At 40.3% G+C, this 18,776-nt stretch overlaps 1 protein-coding gene across 1 annotated transcript in view; it reads left to right on the plus strand.

Moving 5' to 3' along the window:
- LOC126266746 (uncharacterized) overlaps positions 1–18,776 on the plus strand; it is a 145,046-nt gene that overhangs the window by 34,585 nt on the left and 91,685 nt on the right. Inside the window, exon 7 of the mRNA XM_049971248.1 lies at positions 5,505–5,704. Within this exon, the coding sequence (XP_049827205.1) occupies positions 5,505–5,704 (200 nt within the window). The remainder of the gene's footprint in view (positions 1–5,504; positions 5,705–18,776) is intronic.

Raw genomic sequence — 18,776 nt, forward strand, 5'->3', positions numbered from 1 at the left:
TTAAGCATTTCAGCTTTTGCTTTGCTGCCCTTTCACTTCCCATCTTGTTTGCTAGGAGCTGGCACTAACTTGGTACCAGATCAGAATTTCTTTGGGTATTGTGAAATATTATTTGACATTTTTCTGCTATGCTAGTCATTGAAGGCATCACACATTGCTCTCTTGACAGCCAACATCTTTCATTCAATATCTCAATATGTATAGCATGCTTTGTTTTACACCTATTATGCAGTAATATCTGTTCCTTTAGAAGTTTCTTTTCAGTGACTGTATACTATGTAGGGTCCCTCCCGTTATGAACTGTCCTACTGGGTACATGTCTAACCAGTGCCTGGTCAACTGTTCTTTTAAACTTGGGCTGTAGTTCCTCTACATGTCCTGTGCTGAAAGTTTCAAGTTGCTCATTGAGATATGACACCTATTTTTTTTTTAATTTTATTTTACCGAGTTTATGTGTGTTGTATTTACAATTTCTCTCCAGCACTGCTTGTTTGTGGCATGGCTTCTTTTTGCCTATGGTATCCTCTTATTTAAGTGTGATTACTTACCTGCAGACTGAACAGGGTTGGTGTGGAAATCTGTGTGGATGCTGAAAACACGTAGAATATCACGTCATCTGGTCTTTCTTTACTCTATTAAAGGGAAACTGAAAGATTATGAAGTGAAATTAGATTTTAGTGCCACACTCCTTTGTTCTGTAAAGTTGCTGATGCACTTCATCAGTGTTGGGCTGTGAAAGATAATGCTACACAAAAATTTGACCTGATTAGTGAACTCTTTTAGAATTTGTAGAAATTGAATTCTGTATTGTAATGAAATAAACAGGATGGGGGAAAACTTGCAGATATTAAAGCTGGCACTAGCTCACCAATACAAACTAATTTATTGTGATTATGCAGGGTGATATCGAACGTCATTTTAAGAAAACTGATACCCGTTGTTGGCTGCCCTATGCAGTTCTCTAACCTTACCTGTTTAAGTAGTTTCTTGCAATGACAGCAAGAAGACAGTTACAAATATCAATGTAGAATAATACCCGGATGTTTGAAGAGCTCCAGGACAACGAAGGAGAAAATGTGTAGGTTATGTAGCAAAGGACCTAAATTTTTTAAAATTACTTTTAGTTAATGTAGGCAAATGTGACAAAATAGTTTTAAGTTAGCAGCAGAGGACTGAAGTGTCGGGACAACATGTAATTCCACCTTTCACGCAACGACACATACTCGGCACAATAGGCTGTAGGATGGACCAAAGTAACACATCAGGCAATCGCCATCGACTTGCACCGAACATTTTATTTGATACCTTTAAACATGAAAACTTGACAAATAAAACAGTCACTTATGAAAAAACTACCACACCTCAAAAAATTACAACATGAAATTAATTAAAATATCGGTCTACTATAATTGAAGGAATTCTAGTACCACCATCAATAGAATCCATTTCAGGCTATTAAACACATAGTAACAAAAGGTCTCTCAATAAATAACTGGTAAGAATTTAGGAAACTACTGATCTCAAAAATTATACACACTATTAGTTCAAACAGAAGTGTAACAGTAATGTTACTACAATTCAGAGATATATACCAAGCGGGAAAGTGCCAGTAGACAGGCACAATAAATAAAACACACGCACAAAATTTCTAGCTTTCACAACCGACGGTTGCTTCTTCAGGAAAGAGGGAAGGAGACGGAAAGACGAAAGGATGTGGGTTTTAAGGGAGAGGGTAAGGAGTCATTCCAATCTCGGAAGCGGAAAGACTTACCTTGGGGGGAAAAGGACAGGTGTACACTCGCACACGCACATATCCATCCGCACATACAGACACAAGCAGACATTTGTAAAGGCAAAGAGTTCGGGCAGAGATGTCAGTCGAGGCAGGAGTACAGAGGCAAAGTTGTTGAAAGACAGGTGAGGTATGAGCGGCGGCAACTTGAAATTAGCAGAGGTTGAGGCCTGGAGGATATCGAGAAGAGAGGATATACTGAAGGGCAAGTTCCCATCTCCGGAGTTCTGACAGGTTGGTGTTAGTGGGAAGTATCCAGATAACTCGGACGGTGTAACACTGTGCCGAGATGTGCTGGCCGTGCACCAAGGCATGTTTAGCCACAGGGTGATCCTCATTACCAACAAACACTGTCTGCCTGTGTCCATTCATGCGAATGGACAGTTTGTTGCTGGTCATTCCCACATAGAAAGTGTCGCAGTGTAGGCAGGTCAGTTGGTAAATTATGTGGGTGCTTTCACACGTGGCATAGGACAGGTTTTACACCGGGGGCGGTTACAAGGATAGGAGCCAGAGGGTAGGGAAGGTGGTTTGGGGATTTCATCGGGATGAACCAAGAGGTTACGAAGGTTAGGTGGACGGCGGAAAAACACTCTTGGTGGAGTGGGGAGGATTTCATGAAGGATGGATCTTATTTCGGGGCAGGATTTTAGGAAGTCGTATCCCTGCTGGAGAGCCACATTCAGAGTCTGATCCAGTCCCCGGAAGTATCCTGTCACAAGTGGGGCACTTTTGGGATCCTTCTGTGAGAGGTTCTGGTTTTTGAGGGGATGAGGAAGTGGCTCTGGTTATTTGCTTCTGTACCAGGTCGGGAGGGTAGTTGCGGGATGCGAAAGCTGTTTTCAGGTTGTTGGTGTAATGGTCCAAGGATTCAGGACTGGAGTAGATTCGTTTGCCACGAAGGCCTAGGCTGAAGGGAAGGGACTGTTTGATATGGAATGGGTGGCAGCTGTCATAATGGAGGTACTGTTGCTTGTTGGTGGGTGTGATGTAGACGGATGTGTGAACTGGCCATTAGACAGATTGTCAACGTCAAGGAAAGTGGCATGGGATTTGGAGTAGGACTAGGTGAATCTGATGGAACTGCCCTTGTCAAAGATTTACTGTCCTACACTCGTAGTCTATGCTGGAAATATCACTTTGCCACGAAGAAAAATAATCCTGATCCCACTCCTAATGATCCAACTCCCCAGGACACTATCCAAATTGAACCCTGCCTGGAACTGTTCCGTCCTCCATCACAGCGGGACCCACCTCCTCTTCCTCAAAATCACACTCTCCAAACCTTCCAGGAATTTCTCACTTCCAGCCTTGCCTCTCAATCTTTTTGGAAAAACCTTAATCCTACTCCCAACATCACCACAGCCAAACCCTAGGCTATCCGTGATCTGAAAGTTGACCGATCCATCATCATTCTTCCGGCTGACAAGGATTCCACGACCGTGGTACATGATCGTCGGGAGTATGTGGCTGAGGGACTGTCAGCTTTCAGACAACTCTACATACAAAGTTTGCCAAGGTAATCCCATTCCTGATGTCCAGGCGGAGCTTCAAGGAATCCTCAGAACCTTAGGCCCCCTACAAAATCTTTCACCTGACTCCATCAAACTCCTGACCTCGCACTCATACCTTCTACCTACTTCCTAAAATTCACAAACTCAAACATCCCGGCCGCCCCATTGTAGCTGGTTACCAAGCCCCCACAGAATGTACCTCTGCCTACGTAGATAAACACCTTGAACCCATTACATGCAGTCTCCCATCCTTCATCAAAGACACCAACCACTTTCTCGAACGCCTGGAATCCTTACCCAGTCTGTTAACCCCAGAAACCATCCTTGTAACCATTGATGCCACTTCCTATACACAAATATCCCGCACGTCCAGGGCCTCGCTGCAATGGAGCATTTCCTTTCACACCGATCACCTGCCACCCTACCTAAAATCTCTTTCCTCATTACTTTAGCCAGCTTCATCCTGACCCACAACTTCTTCACTTTTGAAGGCCAGATGTACCAACAATTAAAGGGAACAGCTATGAGTACCAGGATGGCCCCCTCGTATGCCAACCTATTTATGGGTCGCTTAGAGGAAGCCTTCTTGGTTACCCAAGCCTGCCAACCCAAAGTTTGGTACAGATTTATTGATGACATCTTCATGATCTGGACTCACAGTGAAGAACAACTCCAGAATTTCCTCTCCAACCTCAACTCCTTTGGTTCCATCAGATTCACCTGGTCCTACTCCGAATCCCATGCCACTTTCCTTGATGTTGACCTCCATCTGTCCAATGGCCAGCTTCACACATCTGTCCACATCAAACCCACCAACAAGCAACAGTACCTCCATTATGACAGCTGCCACCCATTCCATATCAAAGGGTCCCTTCCCTACAGCCTAGGCCCTCGTGGCAAACGAATCTGCTCCAGTCCTGAATCCCTGGACCATTACAGCAACAACCTGAAAACAGCTTTCGCATCCCGCGACTACCCTCTCGACCTGGTACAGAGCCACTTCCTCATCCCCTCAAACCCAGAACCTCTCACAGAAGAACCCCAAAAGTGCCCCACTTGTGACAAGATACTTCCCGGGACTGGATCGGACTCTGAATGTGGCTCTGCAGCAGGGATACGACTTCCTAAAATCCTGCCCCGAAATGAGATCCATCCTTCATGAAATCCTCCCCACTCCACCAAGAGTGTCTTTCCACCGTCCACCTAACCTTCATAACCTCTTGGTTCATCCCTATGAAATCCCCAAACCACCTTCCCTACCCTCTGGCTCCTACCCTTGTAAGCGCCCCCGGTGTAAAACCTGTCCTATGCACCCTACCACCACCACCTACTCTAGTCCTGTAACCCGGAAGGTGTACACGATCGAAGGCAGAGCCACGTGTGAAAGCACCCACGTGATTTACCAACTGACCTGCCTACACTGTGAAGCCTTCTATGTGGGAATGACCAGCAACAAACTGTCCATTCGCATGAATGGACACAGGCAGACAGTGTTTGTTGGTAATGAGCATCACACTGTGGCTAAACGTGCCTTGGTGCATGGCCACCACATCTTGGCACAGTGTTACACTGTCAGTTATCTGGATACTTCCCACTAACACCAACCAGTCAGAACTCTTTGAAATGTTTGTACCAGTTGTAAACACTTGTCTTATTCATAAGACTCGCCAAACGCTGCAGTCAACATTTTCAATGTGATGCTGCACTTAATTTCAATTTTCAAGCAAAATTAAATGCAGGTTCTTTGATCAATCTTTCAAAAGTAAAAATTAGCTGAGCACTCACACATGTAGTGTTTTCAACTGTCAACAATAAATTGAGTATTTAAAACAGCTGAAAACTTAAACGTACATCAGGAACATATGTACCAACAAGATTTAATTAAAAAAAAAAGGAGAATCTAATTTAGAAAGCTTGCGAAATTAAAAATAATCCCCATCGCTTTTTGATCACACCTTCTATATAATTAGAAATCCCGCTGTCACCACAATCTGAATAGCAAGAGTTACTTTGTTTAAAAAAAAATAGAACCTAACATTTTGCATCACATTTATTATTCCTTCTAAATTAAATATAACTTCAGAGCAATAGAAAACAGTCCTTTGTAGTTAAGTGTTCATTCTTTGATAAAAAAAAAAAAGTTGCTCTTGTATTAAGTGTACTAGCAAATATAATATATTTACTTTGTCTTTTCCCAGGCAACTGCATTACAAATCTGGCTGATGGCTTGAAGCATATTCCGTACCGTGATTCAAAGCTAACACGCCTGCTAAAAGATTCACTTGGAGGCAATTGTTACACTGTAATGATAGCGAATATATCACCATCAAGCAAATCGTATGAAGATACTCAGAATACTTTAAAATATGCTACAAGAGCGATGAAAATAAAGTCCACAGTGAGTAAATTAAAATCTCAATCTCAATCTCTCTCTCTCCCTCTCTCTCTCTCTCTCTCTCTCTCTTTTAAAATTGTGGAGTACAGCATTGTGGCTAGCTACAAACTTCACACACTCATAAATGAGGCAGGTTAGTTAGCTTGTTTATAATGCTACTGTAAACTGTCAAGAAAAATTAGTCATTGGTTCTTGCCTGTGAACTTTGTAAAAAAATTATAGTTCATACACTAAAACTTGCTCAAATTGGCACATGTATAATTTGGAAATCTGCCCAAACCATACAAGTATTTCAGTCCAGATGCATTCAGTGCAATTTTATATACTCATTTTTGTATGAACCGGAACGTGCCTGATGAAGAAACAGAAAGTAAATCTTAGAACATACTTAACAAGTCATTGTACAAAGGTCACTCCAAAAGAAATGCACACTATTTTTGTAAAAATGCAGTTTTCACTCTGCATATGTGGAAGTTTCACAGTGTGTAGATACATCCTTCCCGCTTGTTTTCAAACTTAGTTCAACCTGTTCCTGTGAGTGGCACCTGGATGGATTTAAAAAAAAATAGTGTGCATTTCTTTTGGAGTGACTCACGTATAATGCGGAAAAGAGCCTATACACTGCTACTCGATTACAGTTCATTAATTATTCACGACTCTACAAAGACATTACTTTTAACACCTCTGTTAAGCACCACAAAACCTAGAAGAGGTCCATCGCAGCGTGGTGCTGCTGTGTGGATCTAAAACCGCGAGGCTCTGTGCAACAACGATTAAGTTACACGCAGTGTAAATACACTACATCTAACAAAAGTTTCTTCGTCAGTGCTCTGTCTGCTTTCTAGTGTTCCTCATTGACGCACGCCGGCTCATACAGGAACATTGTTGCGTGTTTACCAACACTTCTGCAACGTGCGCAGTGAAAGAGGTGGGTATTGTTTCATTAAACAAGGGTTTTACCCGGCAAGGTCATTATTTTCTGCCAGTTTTAGTTGACTTGTGGCACTTTAAAAGATACAATAACATGATGTTGAACAAACGATCTGTGTCGTTAACATTTAACAAGAAGATTAATGTAATCAAGGCGAGTGCGAAATTATGTTGCATTTCGAATGCAGTCACACACAGATTTATGAGACTTTAAGAAACAAAGGTAAGATTCGGGACAAATGGATGAGAGTGAACGGGCTGATGAAAAGAGTCAAAGAAAAACCAGAAATAAAGAAATTAACAAATAGTGTGGGAATGGTTTGTAAGTGCGTGGGCAAATAACTTACCTTTATCTGGACCCATGTTGCAGACTGGGGCTCTGAAAATCAAGAGCTTGGAATTACATAGTTTAAGGAATGCACAGGATGGCTGGACAGGCACAACATTTTGTGGAATGAAGTGTGTGGGAAGCTAAGCATGTGTAAGAAAGTGTAGCAGCAGAATGGAAGACAATACTGTCAAACGTAATTGTGATTTATGATCTGAAAGAAGTGTTCAGTGTCGATGAAACGGGACTGTTTTATCGCGTGCTTCTTCTAAAATCGCTAGCAATTAGAGGTGAAAAGTGCATTTGAGGAAAAGTGTCAAAGGAAAGACTCACTGCACTGCTGTGTGGAAATACAGGGTGATTCAAAAAGAATACCATAACTTTAGGAATTTAAAACTCTGCAACGACAAAAGGCAGAGCTAATCACTATCTGTCGGCGAATTAAGGGAGCTATAAAGTTTCATTTAGTTGCACATTTGTTTGCTTGAGGCGCTGTTGACTAGGCGTCAGCGTCAGTTGACGCTAAGATAGCGACCGCTCAACAAAATTCCACAATCAACTGTATGGAGAGTCCTACGAAAAAGGTTAGTTATGAAACCTTATCGTCTGAAATTGGTTCAAGCACTGTCTGCAGCTGATAAGATTAAAAGAATAGATTTCTGTGATTTTATCCTTGCTCAAATGGAAACAGACGAATCTTTCGTTTCAAAGATTGTGTTTAGTGATGAAGCAACTTTCCACACAAACGGGAAAGTCAACAGTCACAATGTCTGTATATGGGGCACTGAGAATCTGCGGGAAACAACTCAGTATGGACGTGACTCGCCAAAGGTGAACGTTTTCTGTGCCATTTCAGCCAATAAAGTTTTTGGTCCCTTTTTCTTCGAAGGTGCTACTGTAACTGGACTACAGTATCTGGAGATGTTAGAGAATTGGCTGTTCCCTCAGCTCGAACAAGAAGCACAATAATTCATATTTCAGCAGGATGGAGCGCCACCACATTGGCACTTATCTGTCCGTAACTACCTGAACATCAACTACCCGAGGCGATGGATCGGCCGCCAGGCAGCCCGTGACAGAGCACTTCACCACTGGCCTCCAAGAAGCCCTGATCTTACCCACTGCGATTTTTTTTTGTCTTAAGGGGGTATGTTAAGGATATGGTGTTTCGGCCACCTCTCCCAGCCACCATTGATGATTTGAAACGAGAAATAACATGAGCTATCCAAACTGTTCCGCCTGATATTCTACAGTGAGTGTGGAACGAGTTGGAATATCGGGTTGATATTGCTGGAGTGTCTGGAGGGGGCCATATTGAACATCTCTGAACTTGTTTTTGAGTGAAGAGAAACCTTTTTAAATACTCTCTGTAATGATGTATAACAGAAGGTTATATTATGTTTCTTTCATTAAATACACATTTTTAAAGTTGTGGTATTCTTTTTGAATCACCCTGTATATTAGGTGAAATGGAGAATCCGCTGGTGATGGGAAAGATATAAGTAAATTTAATAAGACAAAAGCAATTGAATAACAAAAAGTCTGCCAGTCGTAAAACGCGACGAAAAGAACAAACCACTAATAGGGCTAACCCCCCCCCCCCTTTTAGTGTGATTGGTTGGTTCAGGACAGAACTAATGAAGCCTCAGATAAGTCCGTCCACAGTGGTAACAACACTGCTAGCCACACGGAAAATGATTTAAATCCAAATAGAGGTGTTTTGCAGGATATGCTTCCTGCAACCACCCTAGAAGGAAAACAGACAGAGGATGACATGGTCAGATGAAATTAATCGACACCTCATGTTCTGTTATTACCAAGCAACAAACCTAGGAACCAACACAACTGGATACAGATCACAAGTATACACAACATTTATTACCAGATACCCAGAATTAAAAATTTTAACTGAACAACGACTAGATGGTCAGATCCGTGTAATAATCAAAAATAACAGGATACCCCAGTCAGAATTAGAAAACATCAAACAACAAGTACAACAAATACTGGGACAATATAATGTGCAAACATCCCAGAGTAAACCAACGAAGAACACCACGCAACAATTAAAAAGAGGAAAACAAAACCATAAGACAGCCACCAGAACAAGCACAAATAGAACATGAAGTGACACATGTTAGATATAGAAGAAAAATTTCAGCTGACATATATAGAATACAAAGACACAAATACAGACATTAGACCATTCTTGCATAGACCACCAAATAACCCACATGTCGAAACAACAACAACAACAACAACAACAACAACAACAACAACAACTATCAACAGAATCATACACAACAAAGTAAATGAAAATACAACTATGGAAGAGTTACAACTACTGGTTTATATAGGAGCAGTCACTACACCAAATATACACACTAGGCAGAGATCAGAACCAACCAACACACAGAAGAAACCCACAAAATCAGCATGGCAACACAGGCTACAGATCAGGATAGAAAAAACTGTGGAGACATTGGACAGCTAACACAATTTATAAGAAATATATCAGATAAAAAACGAAAAAGGTTAGGTAAAATCTCACAAGAAGTGATAGAGCAATTAGATGAAAAGAAGCAGAAGTTACAAGCATTGGCCAAACGACTTAGAAGATACAAAAAAGTGAAAATAGAAGGAAACAAAACCAAACCTTTAACACAGACCAAAAGAAATTTTACCAGACAATAGATAACACACACATTAAAATCCACCAAACATAAGAGACATGGAACACTTGTGGAGCACCATATGGTCAAACCTGGTACAACATAACAGGCAAGCACGGTGAATACAATCAGAAACACACGTACAAGATGATACCTCAAATGCCGGAAGTGATAATTTTGCAACATGAAGTCATCCGAGCAATTAATTCTACTCACCATTGGAAAGCCCCTGGAAGAGATAAAATAGCAAATTTCTGGCTAAAGTAGTTCACCTCAACACATTCACATCTAACTGAATTATTTAACATGAATATAATAGAGGGAAACATTCCACGTGGGAAAAATATATCTAAAAACAAAGATGATGTGACTTAACAAAAGCGCTGGCAGGTCGATAGACACACAAACGTACACAAAATTCAAGCTTTAGCAACCAACGGTTGCTTCTTCAGGAAAGAGGGAAGGAGAGGGAAAGATGAAAGGATGTGGGTTTTAAGGGAGAGGGTAAACACACACACTCTCTCTCTCTCTCTCTCTCTCTCTCTCTCTCTCTCTCTCTCTCTCCCATCCGCAAATACAGACACAAGCAGGAAAAAGTGTGTGTGTGTGTGTGTGTGTGTGTGTGTGTGTGTGTGTGTGTTTGTGTGCGCACGCATTAAAATCATGGTGTATCTTGGCATTTTTCACATTAACAAATCTTTGCTGTCGATTCAAAAAGCAATAAAGTCTGAGAAAAATTCTATTACCTTCCTGTCTGAACTACTTATCGTCCTTGTTCGATTTCTGTACATGGCTACATTCTACACAAATACCTACTGAAAAGGCTTCCTACACTTAAATTGGTATTTGATATTAACAAGGACCTATTTTTCAGAAGTGATTTTAGTGCTGTTGGCAGTCTGCATTTTATATCCTCTCTAAGCCACTGTCAGTTATTTTGCTGCCCAAATAACAAAGCTCATCCAGTATTTACATTGTCTCATTTCCTAATATAATTACCTGATTATTACATTATATAGTTATACTACAGTTCATTATTCTTCTTTTACTTTTATTGATGCTCGTCCTCCTTTTTTCTTCTGTTCATCTGCTCTTCCATGTCCATTGCTGTCTCTGACAGAATTACAGTGTGATTGTCAAACCTTGAAGTTTTTATTTCTTCTCTATGAACTTAAATTCCCTTTCACATTTCTCCTTTTTGGTTTTTTTCACAGCTTGCCCATTGTACAAGCTGAATAACATCAAGGATGTCTCACTCACTTTTCAACCACTGCTTCTCTTTCATGCCCCTCGACTTGTATAACTGGTGTCTGGTTTCTGTAAGAGTTTATAATGTTTCATTCCATGTATTTTACCATGCTGCTACCCTCAGAATTTCAAAGAGTATATTCCAGTTGACACTGTCAGAAGCTTTCTCAAAGTCTACAGATCCTATAAATATAGCTTGTAAGATAAGTCATAGGCTTATTATTGCCTTGCATGTTCCTACATTTCTTTGGAACCCAAACAGATCTTTCCCATGGTCAGCTTCTGTCAGTTTTACTATTCTTCTGTAAATAATTTGTGAAAGTTTTTTGCAACCATAACTTATTAAACTCTTGTTCAGTAGTATTCACAATGGAATTATTTCATTCTTTCTGACATCTGAGTATATGTCACCTGTGTATATGTCACCTGTCTGGTATATCTTGCATACTATGTAAAGTAATTTTGACATTGGTCACTCTCCCGAGGATCTCAATAATAGACCCTCTGTTGGTTCCTTCCATATCACGCCTTTCCCTTCTTTGCTTAGTAGTGGCTTGCATCTGAGGTCTTGACACTCACACAGTTGCTTCTCTTTTCTCCAAAAGTCTCTAACTGTCCTGTACTAACCTCTCTTATCCCTAGTTATGCGTGCTTCTACGCATTCGTCCTCTACCCAGCCCTAGTTGTCTTGGACTTTGTCAATTTCATTTGTTATATATATCTGTATTCTCTTCAGCCTGCTTCATTTGCTGCGTTGTTATATTTTCTCCATTTGTCAATGGAATTTAACAGCCAAGGATATCTAAGAGGCCTTGAGACTTTTTACCTATTTCATCATCTGCTGCTTTAGCTGTTTTCTCTGAGCTATCCATTAGTCATCTATGTTTTCTTCTGTTTCGAATGCTTCCTTTAAATGACAGTAATCTCTGGTTCTTTCAACTTATCCAACTCCATTTCCTACCTTCTTGCAATTTTTTAATGTTTGGCTTACGGTTCATAACTGATAAATTGTGATCAGATCACATCTGATCCTGGAAATGCCTTACAGTTTTGAAATCCGCCGTACTGTTATGAGCAACCTAAACCCACCTGGTCTCCTCCACATATACATCCTTGGTACATGATTTTGAAATGATTAAATTACTGTATTTAAGAGACTCTAATGCGCCATTGAATGTAATGTGCACCCCAATTTGAAAAATTTAATTAATAAAATGGAGGAATTTTGGCACATCGTTGGTAGGGTATTTTTGTATTGTTGAAATTTATTTTACAATTATAACTTTATTTCAAACAATGGTGAATGTATACATGAACTATAAAAACAATAATTTATTTTTAAGTTACTCATTACTGTAATAAGTGACATTATCATTATTAAAATAAAAGCCGAACTTGATTACCTACATGACATACAAAGAAACATTTTATAAATTACAGGCGTTACTAATCATTGTTCATTAATATAGTCATTACTGTAATCTTCAGAAGAGCGTACATCAGAAATAAGATTCATTTCCTCCTATCCCACCATCCTAGGTGTCGTTCCAGAGCACATAATCTTCACTTGCATCTGGGGTATTTGAAATACAACATTTCTTGAATGATTTTACAATCTCTGGTTTTGGTGTGTTTCCAGGCAGCCGAAACCCAGTGCACAATAATGTAGGGTGCAGCACGTTTAAATGTGTCACAAGGTGTTCCTCAAGATCGGACCCATTTTATTACTGTTCTATGTAAATGACTTGCCTCTCAATATACATAATCATTTAACTTTGTTTGCAGATGGCACTTCTGCCCTAATTGAAAATGAAAATTCTGACAATATACTACATTGTGTCATGAACACGTTAAGTAACTCGGAAACATAGTTCAGTCAAAATTGCAGTGGAAATTTTAGCCTGTAACAATGATATGGCAACCAGGAAAATAGCATATTATAGCTACTTTGAATTGGTTATTCGATATGGAATAATTTTTTGGGGAACTCGAGAAATGTTACACAAATTTTAAAGTTGCAAGAAAGAATCATTCGCAACATGTGCTCTGCACAGCCAAGGGCATCATGTTGACCATTATTTAAAGACCTAGAAATATTAACTGTCCCCTCTTTATACATCTTTGATGTGGTTCTTTTCCTATGCAGCACAGCTGATCTATTTAAAAAAATCATTTTGAACATGCAAATGACAAGACATAAAGAGAACTTTATGCTCACCTCTCATCGCTTAAAAATGTGGGCTCACACTCCTCAGTATATAGCCATGAAAATTCACAACACAATAAAAGGATGTGACATAATGAACATGAAGATAAATATTTTAAAAAGCAAATTACATGATTTTCTAATTGAATGATGCTACTACTCTGTGAAGATTTCGTGAAGGACAAAGTGATACTTTGAGCTGGATCCCTAAAATCGAATAAAAATTTGATAGTTATAGTAGGTGTAAATATTGTTAAGTTTGACAAATTGCAAGTAAGTAAACGCTCCACAAAGTATTATTGTAAGTGTGACAAAATTTTAAATAAGCAAATTGAAACCTTGACATGTTTCTTGTACATCAGACAAATGTTCTGTAACTGTGTACATTATGAGATGAATAAAACACATTTCACATAATGACATAAATATTCTAGACACTCTTTAAGCATTTGATGCATTCTCTTGAGTCCTGAGTTCATTTGTGGGTTGTATCTGCGAGACAAAATCTTGTTGATCATTCAGTAAATGAAAAGTTCTCTTTAAGATGTCACATAGAAAGTTTGTTCCTTGGTCACTCAATAATACTGACAGTATTCTGTAGTTGCAAATTACTCTGTGTACTGACTCACTTTGCTGTATCAGCATCCTGTTGGGTTATAGGCTCTTGTTGCAACGAATTTTGCAAGAGCATCCTGAAACTATGTCGATATCACAAGCGAATACTTGGTTAGGTATTTTGGTGAGCAGTAACGGCATCTTCACCTTATTCTGTGTAATCTTGTTCTTGTCACACTTCTTGCATTTTTGAATGTAGTCTGTCCTTTTTCGTACCTCTCCATGATCCATACTTCAAATACAGTAATGTATGCAGATGATTCCTTTTTGCCCACCTGTTGATGAATCATGAAATTGCTTCAGAATGCCTCATTTCTCATCTTTGCTAATTACTGGTTGCTGGTCTTCTTGTTCTACTGTGTTAACCACTTCCGCATTCCTAGTGGGTGCAGTTGGATCTTCTGGTGTGCATGACAATCCATCTGTTTCTGTTTTGTGATCACTTTTTTATAGTGTCATATGCAGTTAATATAATATTGATTTTTGTTAATCTTGATGACGGATCACTTATGCACTAACTATTTTAAGAGTAAAATGAATTTTCTTCCATACAAATAAGTTTGATTGTGCTTCTCCGCTCACGCTGTGGCTAAGAGCTGTCACTCAGTCATACTATATTCTCTCTCAGCGCAGTTTAGTGTTGGATGCGAAGGCGCAGGTAAATCCTGGTGTAATTCACCTTGACTCAATAAGGAGGCAATAGACCGCTTGCTAGTGTTAGTTGTATTTATGAACTCTTCATAAAATAAGTGTAATGTAAGATTGGGGCTAATTATTTTCTCCTTAAATTCCTGCTGAGTTGGCCACTAGTAGTTTGCTTCTTTCTTCAGTAATTCATGCAAAGGCTTCACTGTCCAACTGAAGTTCTTGATAAAGTGATACAATACCTAATAAGCTCCGTAACTGCTTTGTGGTTCTGGGTCTTGGATACTCTTTTATTGTACTTGCCTTCTGTGGGTCGGGTTTTAATCCGTCTGTGGTAACTATGCGACCTGAGTGAGTGACTGTTTATTGCACACACTCGCTCTTCTCAGCCTGCAATTTTAAGTTCTGTAATCAGAGCCTCCCAAATGCTTTTCCAGATCTGGCATTATGCTATTCTAATGTAGTCCCAAGCATGACCATGTCATCTAAATACACGAGAATTATGTGTTTCTGTAGTGCGATTAGTAATGTGTTCATCAGTCACTGAAAAGTGGCTCCACTATCTGTTATGCCCACCAGTAATCTTTTGTATTCGTAACATCTCTTCTGAAATAGAGAAGGTTGTTTTCTCTCTTTCATCCTCATTCAACAGTATGAAGTGATAACTCTTCTTACAGTTAAAAGTTATGAAGCAAATTGCTTTCCCTAAGCTATCTAAAATCTCAATAATATCGGGTAGTGGAAATACAGTACTAATACAGCTGTCATTTAGTCCCCTGCAAGCCCACGACTATTCTCCACATTCACATTCTGGATGTGTCGATCTTCTGTGGGATCATATTAAAGGAAAATTTCACCAACCTGTGCTCAGCATGATGATACCTTCTCTTAATGTTGCACATATTTCATTTCAGAGGATTTCCTTTTGCACCTCTGATCTCATTCTTCACCATCTTAGATTAATCTACCTCTGTGCAAGTGAAATTAGTCATGATATGCAATACACAAATCAATAATCAAAGTCCTTTCTTCTTTAAGTTATCCACTCTAACAAATTCCTTTGATCTGCTAATCTACGACCTTGTCTCTTAGTCCACGGAAACTGTGTGCAGTGTTCCTTGCCTTCACTAACATAATGTCCTCTTCCATAGCATTTTCAACACTCATAACGCATATACCTCTGCATGTTCACCAATATTGCTGGCAAGTGTACTGCCATTTGCAACTGCTGCTTCCGTTATTGTGTCTGTCAGAGCTGTATTGTGCACTTAAATCCTTAAAACCTTTCCTTCTCTTGAGCCTATTCATACAACATCAAGGGACTCTTTCTTTTCCAACTGCTGCTCATTTTTGTTCCTCATTTCCCTTAGACACGCCATCCTATTGCTTTTTATCTCTTCTGGTTCCTTGCTTTGGTTGTCTCTATTCTCTCTCTCAACTCTGCCTGATCCTACCTGACATCCTACTAATGCATCTGGCCGTGCAATTGCCCTTGCCCATTTCTCTCAACTGTCCATTCTGTGGGACACTGCTGTTCTCGTCAGAGTTCTCTCTTGGTTCACAAGCTTAGACTGTTTGGCTCCTGTTTTGTCTGTAATCATACTGGTCTGTTCTTGACCCACAGTGTCTTTGCTGCCCAATCTATTATTACTTTTAAGATCTTGCATAAGTCCCTGCCCAAAGTTCCTTCATACGGGACACATGACTTGTCCTCTACTATATGAAACTTGTGTCCACAGGCTCATTGTTATATATCCTCAGTGTTACCACAGTTCCATGTGTGTGTCTGTTACTCATTAGTGAACCATGTAAGTTTTATCCTTCATTTGGAATTACTGCTCATTGTATCTTTCAGTGTTGATTCCCACAATAAAGCGTGCTTGCGTGCGTGCGTGTGTGTGTGCGTGTGTGCGTTGTGTGTGTGTGTGTGTGTGTGTGTGTGTGTGTGTGTGTGTGTGTGTGTTACAATTACAAAATCATTTACTGGCCCTGTAGCTGTTGCTGTGGCTGGGTGACACCCATGGGGGGGGAGACCCTGTACATAGTAGTTGGTACCATGTCGGAAGATTTGCGTGTAAAGTGAAATACGTCGCCCAATACTTGGTCAGTACTTGGACTGATAGGAATGCTTTCATCGCAAGACAAATTTGGGGAAGTTGAATCTGGTAGGTGCCTCCTAATTGCTTTCCACAGACCGTGACCAGTGCCTCCTCAATGATGGATCTCATGTCAACTTGAGTGCTGCCCATTGCCCATAGCACCTTTTCAGCTGTTGATCTCTGTCTCTTTTTTTCCCCTAATGTAGTAGCTTTGCTGCATTGATCACAATATGATGATATTTGCTGCAGTGACTGCTGTCAGGTGATCCTGTTTCATTGCCACTGCTAGACGGACTAACTAAGACATTGGGTACTTCAGAGTCAACGGAGTTTTTCATGCGTCTGCTGCTGTTTTCCATCTCCGTCAGATCCTATTGATGTTGTGCAGGACATCTCTTATGTGATCATCCATGCTGCTGGAACAGCTATTCCCCTTCTGAAGGCCTCTGATACAGCATTGGTGTCATCTTTCTACTCGACTCCCTTTCTACTACAAAAGCGATGAGTTGGAGCCCTTCCCTTATGTTTCATTCCCCACAAAGCTGAGTCCTATAATGAATACTTCAGTTGGGAACTACTTCAGGCTCTTGCCTCACCTCACAAAACATCTCCAGGCCCTGATTAAATTCAGTCAAATGATCCAGTATTTGAATGGTCCTCAAAGGAAACATCTCCTCAAAGTCTTTAACCATCTTTGGTTCCAAGATGTTTCTCCACGCAATGACGAGCTAGCATGATTGTCCTAATATGTAAGCCAAGCAAGAACCTGATGTCACATAGTGGTTATCAGCCTATTAGCCTGACCAACAGACTCTGTAAGCTGCTTGAAAGAATGGTTGCCTGCAGATTATGCTGGATTCTTGAATCTCAGGGCCTTTTATGCCTTTATCAGTGTTGTTTCAGAGATGGCTGATACACAGCTGACTACTTTCTTAGGTTGGAAACTGCAATTGAGAGGCGTTTTCTTGATACCAACACTTTGGTGTAGTCCTTTTTTTCCCTGCATAAGGCGTATGACAGCATTTGGCGTCATCAGTCTGCTCTCCATCCATGATCTTTCGGGGCCCCCTACTGATTTTTATCATCAGGTTTTATCCCACTGTGTGTTGCGGGTTAGTCGGCACTTCACTCGTCTCCCCATGGGTCCAAGAGAATGGCGTCCCACATGGCTCTATGTTGTGTGTTATTCTTATTGCCATTTATGAGCTAGTGATCTCTGTTGGGCCACTGGTCTCTCCTGCATTGTATGTTGACAATTTATGCATTTGGTATAACTCCCACTCGGTCACCTTTGCTGAGTGCCAGCTCCAAGGTGCCATCCGGCAAGCCTGTGCATGGGATGTTTCCCATGGCTTCCAGTTAGCTCCTACAAAAAATGCGGGTCATGCATTTCTGTTGTCGTATCAGAATCCAACTTGACCTGGAGTTCTACTTAAGTACCCAGCATCTTGATGATGTAGAACAGTCCTGTTTTTGCCAGTGGAGTTTGTTGTGCATCTTGGTAACCCTCTTGTGCCAAATGAACAATCTTTTGACGAAACGCACCGTTTTTCATTGGATCATCTTGTTGGTGACAGAGGATGTTGTCTGTTTCTCTGCTTCACTAAAACTCAGCCGCATGAAATCTGTTTTCCTGACATCTCTTTCCATAATGCATTGCCTTTCGTGATGGCCTCCTCTCTTATGTCTGAAACACTAGTCTCAGGTGACTGGATTTATGGAACTTTTCTTTACAACATGCAATAGACAGTGCTTCTGTTAATGCCAAATCTTCTGTTTGTGCCAACATTAAATACTCTTCTCTTGCTCTCAGGACTGTTGCAATCCTCTCATCTTTGATTCCCAGTATGAATGCTGCTCGCACCAGCTTCCCAGTTAGAGCATGGCTACCCATGACGTCTGTTTCCTTTGTCATCCTTGGACAGCTTCTCGAAATTGGGCTAGTCACATTGATATATTGCAGCACCAATCAGCTGTACTGTCTACACTGTCTGTATGCTATGGAATTATGAACACACATGATGATCCAGTTTCCATTTTGACTTGTAGTTCCACAATAAATTCCCTTCACATCTGCTCAATTTGCTGTCAAATTGCATACAAGTAGTTTACTTTGATCTGCATACACAGTTCTGGTTTTAACAAATTTTAATAGCATACTGTAACTATGGCTTGGCATTAGTTCGAATGCTAAGTCGCACTTGTCTGAATTCTCCAAATTCACATTTATTTACAAGAAAACCTCTTGAAATTAACTTAAATATGTCAGACAATCCTATATGCTGAGTGGGGATCTCATTATCTTCCAGATTCATATTAGATGTTCTTTGTC

The sequence above is a fragment of the Schistocerca gregaria genome, chromosome 4, assembly GCF_023897955.1.
Source record: "Schistocerca gregaria isolate iqSchGreg1 chromosome 4, iqSchGreg1.2, whole genome shotgun sequence".
Taxonomy (NCBI): Eukaryota; Metazoa; Arthropoda; class Insecta; order Orthoptera; family Acrididae; genus Schistocerca; species Schistocerca gregaria.